Here is a 12,376-nt window from a genome sequence, read left to right on the forward strand (position 1 = left end):
AATCACTTTTTTGATCCCATTTGAATTGTACAGGAGTGGATTAGGGTAGGGTGACTAGACGTCCCGGTTTGACCGGAACAGTCCCGATTTTAAGTTGCTTGTCCCTGGTCCCGACAAAAGCCTATAGGGATGCTAAAATGTCCCGGTTTACACCAACCACTATGAAATTGTCCCGGTTAAACGGTTAAAATGCCGACAGCTAAACGTTGTAAAAGTGTGACTGTATTGTAGAGGATTCTAACTGTCACGGGTTCAGCAGGTGGACCCAAATGCAAGACTCTTCCAGGCAGAAGTGCAGAACAAACACACTTTATTTTTACTCAACAACTACAAACTCACAACTACAAACGAACAGGACTCTCACAGGACAAACAGAGAGAGACGAACCGACAACAGACAAAGGAACATGGGTGTAGAAATACTCAGACCAATAAACAGAAAGACGAGCAACAGGTGAGCGTAGAAACGGAGGGAAACTAACAAGAGAGGAAGTGCAGACCATATAAGGGGATGGGCGGAGACAAAGACAGATGACAGACAGGTAACAACAGAACACATGGAACACAGCAACAAGCACAAATAATGTCAATTCCTGATGATTCATAAGATATAAAGGAATGAAATAATGCACAAATCATGAATTAATTCATGCATTAATTCATAATTCATGTACCCTTCCCGTAAAGTGTTACCATAACTTTAGTTCAAGCCTGTGGCAGCAGTTCCAAATAATTTGTTTAGTGCCATGAAATGAAAAATACATTTTCAAAAGTTCAGTGGGTGCATTTTCCACAAGAATGCTTTAATTCTGAAAAATAAAGTTGGTCCCCCACAAAACTCACGCAATGTCTTTTAATATTATTTCTTAGATATGTAGGCTACATACCAAGAAAATTCATGAATATTAACTGAGCTACCCCATTATGTTATGAGCAGCCTACGTGTGCTGTTGGCAAAATTGTGTCTAATCTGTCTGTGTCTATGTCTGACCTGGGCTGGCACATGTTCACGTTAAAAAGCGTGTCCATGCACGAGCACTACAGTTACGTGCAAAGTGTCCCTTTTTTTCTCCTCAGAATTCTGACTTTAAACTCAGAATTCCAAAACATTTTTTTCTGCATGTGGCCCTAATCCTCTTCCTTACAATTGAGCCATGGATTACACATGTGATGATTGTCAATTGAACTGATCATTTTGCAAGTGAAGAAAGTCACAGTTTGTTTGTATGTTTGTTGTAGCTAGTAAGTAGTAGTAGTTAGTTTTCTGTAAAATCGCTCAGTCAATTTACGTCTCCTTTCTTGCTGCTCGGCTTGCTGACCAGCTAGCTAGCTTAGCTAACGTTATGTGTTTTATCCAGCGTTTTTATCAGTTGAGAAGCGAAAGAACGAGCAAGATCCATTGCTCGTGTGTGTACCGTTACATCCCGGGACGAAACACACATCCTAGCCCATGGGACCTTTGTGTGACTAATCTTTCTAATTACGTATTTTGACGGTCTTAAAGGTTCCATGACATGGTGCTCTTTGGATGCTTTTATATAGACCTTAGTGGTCCCCTAATACTGTATCTGAAGTCTCTTTTATATAGACCTTAGTGGTCCCCTAATACTGTATCTGAAGTCTCTTTTATATAGACCTTAGTGATCCCCTAATACTCTATCTGAAGTCTCTTTTATATAGACCTTAGTGGTCCCCTAATACTGTATCTGAAGTCTCTTTTATATAGACCCTAGTGGTCCCCTAATACTGTATCTGAAGTCTCTTTTATATAGACCTTAGTGATCCCCTAATACTGTATCTGAAGTCTCTTTTATATAGACCTTAGTGGTCCCCTAATACTGTATCTGAAGTCTCTTTTATATAGACCTTAGTGGTCCCCTAATACTCTATCTGAAGTCTCTTTTATATAGACCTTAGTGGTCCCCTAATACTGTATCTGAAGTCTCTTTTATATAGACCTTAGTTGTCCCCTAATACTGTATCTGAAGTCTCTTTTATATAGACCCTAGTGGTCCCCTAATACTGTATCTGAAGTCTCTTTTATATAGACCTTAGTGGTCCCCTAATACTGTATCTGAAGTCTCTTTAATATAGACCTTAGTGGTCCCCTAATACTGTATCTGAAGTCCCCTAATGGTGGGGGGCACGGTGGAGGGTGGGGTGTGGCCTTGAACAACTGCCACTTTGCTAGTTTGAAAGCCATGATGTCTCTCTCTCATGGGTGGGCCAAATTCTCTGGGCGGGCAAAGCAGAGAAAGGGGAGGTAACCTTGCTCCTTATGACCTCATAAGGAGAAGATTCCAGATTGGCCCATCTGAGCAGGATACCCAGGGCTCGGTTTACACCTATCACCATTTCTAGCCACTGGGGGACCATAGGCAAGCTGGGGGAACGCATATTAATGTTAAAAAACCTGATGAAGTGACATTTTCATGACTAACTGTGACGTTCTTCACTTGTGAAAATGATCTTTTAAATTGACATCATATGTGTAATTCATAGCTAAATTCAAACAATTATTCAATCCAAAAAGTATTTAGCTCTCTTCATTCACTACCAAATATATTTTTTCCCAAATTAAGGTCCCATGGTTGTCCACCGGAAGGGGAGGTACTTTGCTTCTCTTTTACACTAGCGTGTGTGTGTGTGTGTGTGTGTGTGTGTGTGTGTGTGTGTGTGTGTGTGTGTGTGTGTGTGTGTGTGTGTGTGTGTTTCTACATAGCTGTGTGTGCGGGCATTCATCTGAAAGAACACAAACATCCAAGTGCCCCAGCATTTGATTACCCTTTGAACAATTTTTTAAATCGTACGACGCGTGCGCGCGTATAAAGGATTTGCCGCCGCGCTTGTCGTTATACAAGTGAATGGACACAATACAGCAGATGGATCAAACAAATAGATGCGTCCGTGTCTGTCTCTGTGAACCCAGAGACGCACACAAGAGACAGACGATGACAAAGAGGTGAGATGAAACGGAGAAAAGCTTGTTTTTCAGGAAGCAGGCTGCGGTTTTAACAAGAAGGCAGGAGGGGAAAGATATAAAGAAAAGATCCATAGTGTGTACACTGTCCATTTAACATTGCACATGTATTGCATGATAGCGCTTCCACTAACATGCTCAACAAGTAATGTGATGAAATACACTTTGCTTATATTATTTCCACCACAAATCCCTTTTCAGCTCCTCCACTCTGATTCCCCTATTATTTCTCCTCATTATTAGTTGCTGTCATCTCATTTAACAGCCGAGCTTAGAGGAGCAATGCTATAACACATTTGAGCTTGTTGGAGATGATACTCTTTGATTTATTGCACATAAGGCTGACAAGGATATTTGGTGTTAATGCTAACGTGCTAATCACAGCGGAGTTGAATTATGATTTTGAAAGGAAGTGCAGCATCTGCTAGCTTTTCAGTAATGTAACAAATCAAACAAATGTGTAAGTTAATGAGTAATCAGTGATGCTATTTTGAATTTAAAGAAACCAAAACTGTTGCAGTTGGGTGTCATTCAACCCATAATCATTTTATTTCTCCTCTTGAACCTCAATCCTATAAAAAAAAAAAGTTATACAAGAACTGGCTGCCTATATCCTCTACAGTGATTGGCCAGGAGTCAGGTCTATTGTAATATTCTATCAAGATATTTATTTGGGAGTTATTTACCACAAATACACAGTATAAAAAGAAAGGATAAAGGCCGTAAAAAAACATCACATCCACAATGCATGAGAGATAAGAACAGGAGGTCAGTAAAGGCCTACAGCTGTTTGCCCCGGGGCAGCTAGCGGGTTAATCCAGCCCCTGTCACGGTAGATAGCTGGCTGTAGAAATGATCTTAGATTGTGCTTTTAGTCAGCTAAACTTAAGGACACTTCAACCATAGAGGTGGCATATCAGATAACTCATTTACTAAAGGTTATTCAGGGTTAAGAAGGCAGTTTTAAACCATTTTAGTCATTATGCAGGGCTTGGCGTTAGTTTTTTTCAGCCATAGGCTGAAGACGTTTTACTTGCCCGATTGCTAAACTTACTTGTCCGAAATGGAAAATGTACACCTAGTTAAAAACAACAACAATAAAATCAGGGATTTGGACAACTATTATAATTTATTAACATACAAAATATACAATTAACAGGCAGCAATTGCATAACTGGGACGATAATGAAGTTATTCCTTAGAATACTGGAGGAACGGGTGTTTCAAGGCGTCTGGCTTTTCGCAGCTATTGTGCGGTGTTGGTGCCTTTTGGTATTATCATGAGCCTCTAGAATGTTGCACCTAAACAACGCCGTTAATGTAGCCTACAAGGAGGATGTGTCATCAACATGGGTATTAATAAAGCCTATATATATATATATATACAGAATGGCATAATAACACTGAAAATGACAATACTATGCATAAACTAATATTACGTGGAAAATACGGGACTTTTTTAAACCACTTGACTAATACGATAAAATGACACACGTATTAACTTGTGAGGTTGCTGTACCTAGGTAGCTAGCTGTATTCTTACCTAGCTAAGATATGACAGTTAAGGGGACTTTCAGACCATTGTTTCATTGAAAGCCATTGTTTCCAATGGCGTTTTGATGCGTCGAACAAAGGGCGGGTGCAGAAGCAGCGGGGTGCTCAAAGTTGAACCTGGTTCAACCTGGTTGTGCGCTCAACCCCGCGGCAAGAGCAGTGCAAACCACGTTTTGTCTGAAAGGACTGTCAGCTCCACACAACTCTCTCTGGATTTCTCAGCATGGCTATGTTCAGAAGATCATGTCGCGCAGAAACTCGAGTGAAAATAATGACCTCTTCTGAAGAGTCGGTCATGTTTTTTTGATCCTCCGTGTCCTCCTTGACAACTCGCACTGCGTGGAGGAGGGGTGGGGGCTGTGCGCGTTCACGGAAGGCTTGTATCATGTGGACACGCCAACAGTTTTGTTGTCGTTACTTAGAATTCCTCGTGGGGACAACAGAAACTACGCACTATAAGCTTTAAGTGATGTCATATTTGGGTTGGGCTAGCTACCAGCTACCGTCAGCTCAAAACCAACTATTGCTGATATAAACTCACTAAATGACAAGAAAGGAAATATTCTTACGCCCATTTAACTTTTTAAGCAGAAAAATATAACTGTACAAATTTTTTTGGGGCTTGTGCTCATGTGGTAGAGTGGTCGTCTGCCAATCGGAAGGTCGGTTGTTCGATCCCTGGCACTGCAGTCCCATGTCAAAGTGTCCTTGGGCAAGACACTGAACCCTGAATTGCTCCCGGTGTTGCGCCATCGGTGTGTAAATGTGTCTGAATGTTTATCTGATAAGCAGGTGGCATATTGTATGGCAGCATCTGCCTTCAGTTAATGTGTGTGAATGGTTCCTGGTTCACGTAAAAGTGCTTTGAGTAGTCGTTAAGACTAGAAAGGCGCAATATAAATACAGTCTATTTACATTTTTTTCCCACTGAACTAAAGGCTGTTACATACAGGGGTGTAAGGACTAAATTACATGAAAATGCAAAACAGGCCGGGAAGCCAAAGCATGAAAAGCTAACATTTAGCTATTTTATTGAGTTTTCCTTCAGCGAATTTTATTCCATCAGGTAAACAGTTACAATGTAGCCTATATGTCTAGGACTTTCATTGTTAAAAGGTGAGAAAGGAAAGACTGTCTCCGCTGTTGGTGGTCTTTTTGTGCTAGCCCGCTGAACAAGTCTGTCGTTTTTTTATACACAATATTACATTTATTTTTTTACTTGCCCGATCGGACATCTGCATGAGGCATTCCACTTGCCCGAACACAGAGTTAACTTGCTACGGGCAAGCGGGACAAGCGTTAATGTCGAGCCCTGATTTAGGTACGAGGACTTAAAAGTAGCAGTGACAACATGGGGTGTCATAAGCCAGTGCAATTCCGATTTGAAGCGACGGGCTCTCAATTATGGTGCAATATTTTCATCTTGGTATTGTTGGACCTTCTGTTCTGCCTCAGGGCCTACTGTTGCATTCTGGTCTTATGGGAGTAATGACTTAATACTGAGCAATGACTTGTAAGTGTTGACTTGTTCAAACTCAGATATTCTGTCAAGATGCTCTTATTGAAGTTTTCTGTAGACAGTGCTTGCTTACACTTAGTGCAGCACATAGTGAAGGACCCATTTCAAATTTCAACCACAAAAAAAGTTCTGCTAGTAGTTGTCAAGCTGCCGTTAATGTGATGGTTGCCCTAGCAGCCCCCTATACTTATACTTATAACTACAACATGTTAAAAGTCCCATGAGATGGTGCTCTTTGGATGCTTTTATATATACCTTAGTGGTCCCCTAATACTGTATCTGAAGTCTCTTTTATATAGACCTTATTGGTCCCCTAATACTGTATCTGAAGTCTCTTTTATATAGACCTTAGTGGTCCCCTAATACTGTATCTGAAGCCTCTTTTATATAGACCTTAGTGGTCCCCTAATACTGTATCTGAAGTCTCTTTTATATAGACCTTAGTGGTCCCCTAATACTGTATCTGAAGTCTCTTTTATATAGACCTTAGTGGTCCCCTAATACTGTATCTGAAGTCTCTTTTATATAGACCTTAGTGGTCCCCTAATACTGTATCTGAAGCCTCTTTTATATAGACCTTAGTGGTCCCCTAATACTGTATCTGAAGCCTCTTTTATATAGACCTTAGTGGTCCCCTAATACTGTATCTGAAGTCTCTTTTATATAGACCTTAGTTGTCCCCTAATACTGTATCTGAAGTCTCTTTCCTGAAATTTAGCTTTGGTGCAGAATTACAGCCAGTCCCACAATGAGCTTTCCTTAGTATGTGCCATTTCTGTGTCTGTTGCTATTGAGGAGGAGAGGGGGGTCAAGGTGTAGCGTGGGGGTGTGGCCTTGACCAACTGCCACTTTGCTCGTTTGAAAGCCATGATGTCTCTCTCTCATGGGTGGGCAAAATTCTCTGGGCGGGCAAAGCAGAGAAAGGGGAGGTAACCTTGCTCCTTATGACCTCATAAGGAGAAGATTCCAGATCGGCCCATCTGAGCTTTCATTTTCTCAAAGGCAGAGCAGGATACCCAGGGCTAGGTTTACACCTATCGCTAATTTGCATCAAACCCCTACCATTCCGACTGCAGGCGAGATAGCGTGTGTATTCCCCCAATGTCGGTTTGTTTACATTCGATACATACCTAAGAACCTTTTTCATGCACTGGTTTCTCGTAAAACCGGTCAGAGTGGGAACTACAACCGGTTCACAGGAGCGAAATTAACCCTAACCCTAACCTTGACCCCTAAACCTAACCCCTAACCCTAAAAAGACTACTGTCAATGTTAGGGAGTAGGAGAGTGTTTTCTTTCTTGCTGTTAAGATTCATTTATTTGTCAATTACTTTGTGACATGTATAAAATCTACATATCTGAGATGGGAAAATGTGTTTTATTAATTTTATCATTTTGGAAAGAGTCTTACCATGAATGCCTGTTGTCGCTAATTTGCATCATACCTAAATTTATATCTATTCTATATGCTATAGACAAATTAACAATCTCAACTTAATTTAGCATCAGCTTGGAGCCAGAAACACACATAATACATTTATTTATATAATTTTGAATAAATTCAGGCGTCACGGGGTTAATGTTAAAAAAACTCAAAGTGAAATTTTAACATGTTTTATTGTTCAAAAAGCACTTTATTTTTTCTCATTCTGTCTGTCTGAATTTACTTATATTCACCCTCTGTCTGAAAAGCTAAATTTTTGCAGCTGTCTCTTTAAGCCTTCATTTCTCTGTGGATTGAGCATGTTGATACTAAAGACAAGAAAATCTCACTTTATACAACATGGGACTTTTTAAAGAGATAACCCAAAATATGATTTTCAGCTGGAGTTAAATTAGTCTTAACATAACATCATTTCTCATACTCAACTATTAGTGCTATTCTTTGTTTTTGAAAAATTAAGGTCCATTGCCTCCTGAGTCTAGACATACTGTACCAGATGAAAGCTTCGCTTTAATTGCTTTAAAGCAGGGATGCTGGAGCAACCGTTTTCCCATATGACCTGAAAGCAACACCAGTGACAATTTTTCATAATAACCGACTGACTCTGTGTCACTGTTGCTTTGGTGCTCTAGACAAACTGGTGCCGTAATGCAGCATGATGAGCTGTTATTCAACTGGTGATGTGATCTCTGTATTCCTGTCTCTCTGTATCCATGCTCGTGTTGAGTAATCGCTGCTTAAACAGTCATGGTGTATAGTGGCAGCCCACCAAGACAGCCTTAATGACACACACACTGTGTTTACATTACATTACATTACCTCCTGGTTCAGCCTGGGGATGTTTCTGACACGCACACGCGCACACACACAGGTTTGTGGCACTATCTTTGTGGGCACCTGTCATTGACATAATGCATTCCCTAGCCCCTTACCCTAACCTTAACCATCACAACTAAATGCCTAACCTTAACCCTTACCCTAACCCTAACCTAATTCTAACCCTAATTATACAACCAATTCTTAACCCTCAAACAGCCCTTTAAAGTTGTGGGGTCCAGCATTTTGGCCCCACAAAGCTGTCGGGACTCCACAAGTATACTGGACTTCGGTTTTTGGACCCCACGAATATAGTTAAACAAGCACACACACACACACACACACACACACACACACACACACACACACACACACTGTAAGATAGGCAGTGACACACACATACTGTATGCAACCATTCACTTTGATGATGGAGAACATGCAAACACAGATCAGGCACTCAACACCTTCCATCCTCTGTGTCATGTCAGTGCAATGTATGTGTATGACACCATGTTTGAGTTGTGTAAACTGTGTATTGCATGGAGATGAAAGGCCTCATGAAGCCTGTCTGGGGTGTTACACAGCCCACAGACACACAACAGCATTCCCCCCCGGCTCTTTTCTCCTCGGCGATAATTACGGATACCCGCTGTAGATGTCTGATTTACATACTGTGTCATATTTGGATGTGCCGCGCCTTTTATCTTCTGGCTTGCGTTCTTTCTCTTGTCTGTCTGCATTGCCTGTTTTTTTTCTCATTTTTTCTGGCACACACACACACACACACACACATACAGTACACACCAGTTGTTTGATCTCCTGTAGCTGTGAGTGGCAGCCCAATTCTCTGATGAGCTTTGAGCAAACGCCCTAGGCGTATTGGGGTTTGTACATGAGTGTGAAAAAACTGATTTGTCATATTTGATTTGAAGTGAGCCATTTGGGGGCAGCCTATAGCTCACCTGGTAGAGGAGCGCGTGCCCCATGTAGGCTCAGTCCTTGTTCGAATCTGACCCAAGGCCCTTTACTGCATGTCATCCCCTCCCCTCTCTCTCTCTGGTTTCCTGTCTCTCTTCAACTGTTCTAAATAAAGGAAAACCCCTAAAAAATATCATTTAAAAAAAAAGTATATATATATTTTGAGCCATTGGCATATTTGCTTTCCCCAGCAGGTGTTGATGCTGTAGTCGCAGAAATGTCTCACTAACCCAAGTGCAAATCCAACACTGTTCCATGGAGTTCGAAAGAAAGTGCTCGCAGTCAAGCAGAACAAAGGATATACAATGTGTGGATGTAGCATCCGTGACGTCACCCATTGGTTTGTGGATTGCTGTTTTGTGGATTGTCACATTTTGCAACCAAATGTGAAAATTTTTTGATGAGAGGCTGGGAGCTGGAAAGGATGACGTGGCCAAGCCAATGTGGATTTTAGTGTTGCAATGGCGCTGTGCTAAGCTCAACGCTGAAGAGGGAAAGTTTCCATTCATCTGCATGTGCGGCAGAACAGAAAATCGGCAAACGTTCCCTTAAGTTACCAGCTAACGCTAGCGGTCGCTAGCTAGCTTGGTTAGCAGAAAGCTGAACGGGGCATTTCTAGGCGACCAAAATGTTCCAGTTAACTTTGATTAAGTGACAATATACAGTGAGAGGGTCAATTTCAGTTTAAAACATGGACAACGGCCAAAAACAAGTGCATGTCTATTTTAATGTACACAGGGCCTCGATTAGCATTGCTAAGCCTCTGTACTGATTGGCAAGGTCGGCATGTAGCCACAGCCTAAAGCATCCCCTGCTTTATCGTCTATTTTAAAATAAATGGGACAGTAATTTACAAAATGAACATCACGCTGTATTGAAGAAGACTTGAAACTAGCAATTGAGACCATAAACTCTTTGTGAACATGTTTATTGAGTAATAAATCAAGTGAGAAGTAGGATCATTTTCTCTTAGACTTAGAAACAGAAGAAAACAGAACAGAAACCGACCTCATTTTGGAGCCAGTGAAGTTGCCCCCTGCTGGACATTAGATAGAATGCAGGTTAAGGTCACTTCCGCAATGGCTTCACTTTTCAGACCCCGGAAGTTGCATCTCAGCGGTCAATTCATTTCAGTTTCTTACCTCCTGAAAGGTTTACAATTTGATGATACAAGGTTTAGACAGGAGTGTGGCACATCACACATGTGTCCCAATCAGGCTTTAACCTCTGCTTTCTCTTTGTCTCTTTGTGTCTCCAGCCTGACGAGTTGACCAATGCGTTGGAGATCAGTAACATTGTGTTCACCAGCCTGTTCTCGCTGGAGATGCTGTTAAAGGTTTTGGTCTACGGGCCCTTTGGCTACATCAAGAATCCCTACAATATCTTTGACGGCATCATCGTGGTGATCAGGTGAGCTGCTGAACAGACCTTTTCCCCAAGCCATGAAATGATGTCACTGGGAACACATAACCTGAAGGTCCTATAGATACCCATTATTATAAGAAAACTGTAAAACTATAGTACAGTCATCTTAGCTTTCCATCCAATGAAACCAACTCAGCCGTGAAAAACAATGTGATTAAAAAAAAATCCAATAAACACTCTGAGAGTGATGCTGCAGTCTGTAGTCTGGTAATAAACACGGTCATGACACACCACTAGAATAATGGCTTCTCCATTTCCAAAGTGCTTCACTAATGCTATTTTCCGGAATTTTCTTGGCAGGTAAATGTTGAACAAAAGTGACCTGTTAGTCTGCCGTGGCATGCCAGGAGATCTCACCGAAACAGGAAATGCATGCTCACATATGTCGCTTCTATGGGCTTCAAATATAATAGGGAATAGAAGCTACGTGTGCAGCCGTATCCCATGGAAATCACCTTTCTCCATTATAATGTTATCATATTATTGATTTAGTTGTTTTTTTAATAACACTTTCATGCCAATATTAAACAGTTCACTGTGCAAATTTGACCACAAAAAACACATTTGTTTTCAGTACATAACTGACTAATTAGTCAGTTTCCCACATGGTTTAATTAACTACAAGTTCTGTACAGTTTTAACCATTATTGTCTGACATGTTAGTGTCAGTAATGAAAGATGGAGACGGTCTTCTCCCCGAAAAAAGGCCACTTAAGTAATTACTAATTTGTTTAAGCAGCACTAGCACTGGTCTTCAACATTTATTGAACACAGAGCTGCAACTAACAATTATTTTCATTGCCAATTATTTTTCTCGGATTATCGATTAGTTGTTTGGTCCACCAAATGTCAGATAATGGTGAAAAAATGTCGATAGTGTTTCCCAAAGGCCAAGATGACGTCCTCAAATGTCTTGTTTTGTCCACCACTCAAAGACACATCACAGGAGCTGGAATCGGACAATGTTTTTTTTTTTTTTTTGTCTTCATAAGATGCCTCAATGACTCAAACCAGTTAATCGATTATCAAAGTAGTTGCCGTTTAATTTGATAGTTGACAACTAATCAGTTTGTCGATGCATCTTTGCAGCTCTATTTGAACATGTGAGTTCTAAGCATGTCATGTTTAGAAATAGTGACGATGGATGTGGTACGAGCATTAGTTCTTCACGACTCACAGACTGGGCAGGGATCCGAACGTTTTTGGCTGTTTGAAGACCTTGGATCTAACATGAATGCATGTGCGTGTTTCTCTTCTCTCTGGACAGTGTGTGGGAGATCGTGGGTCAGCAGGGTGGCGGTCTGTCGGTGCTCAGGACCTTCCGGCTGATGCGGGTGCTGAAGCTGGTCCGTTTCATGCCGGCCCTGCAGAGGCAGCTGGTGGTGCTGATGAAGACCATGGACAACGTGGCCACCTTCTGCATGCTGCTCATGCTCTTTATCTTCATATTCAGGTAGGCAGAGGGAGAGGGAGAAGCCTTGCATCCTGTCTAAAGCCATATTGGCATGGAATTAGTATCATCTGGGGACCTCGTGTGATTTAGAAATATATATACTTTTACTCAAATACGTTTCCCCAACGCATCTCCGTTACACGTTACCACAAAATAAAATCAGAAGGAATTTTTTTAGACTGCAAAAAAAGCAGGTTTGGCCAATCAT

The 12,376-nt window shown here is 41.2% G+C and overlaps 1 protein-coding gene across 1 annotated transcript in view; it reads left to right on the top strand.

Moving 5' to 3' along the window:
- The window catches only part of cacna1g (calcium channel, voltage-dependent, T type, alpha 1G subunit), a 370,250-nt gene that overhangs the window by 218,589 nt on the left and 139,285 nt on the right, over positions 1–12,376 (top strand). Inside the window, exons 11-12 of the mRNA XM_028567497.1 lie at positions 10,549–10,700; positions 11,983–12,168. Coding sequence (XP_028423298.1) covers positions 10,549–10,700; positions 11,983–12,168 — 338 coding nt within the window. The remainder of the gene's footprint in view (positions 1–10,548; positions 10,701–11,982; positions 12,169–12,376) is intronic.

Source organism: Perca flavescens, chromosome 21 (genome assembly GCF_004354835.1).
Source record: "Perca flavescens isolate YP-PL-M2 chromosome 21, PFLA_1.0, whole genome shotgun sequence".
Taxonomy (NCBI): domain Eukaryota; kingdom Metazoa; phylum Chordata; class Actinopteri; order Perciformes; family Percidae; genus Perca; species Perca flavescens.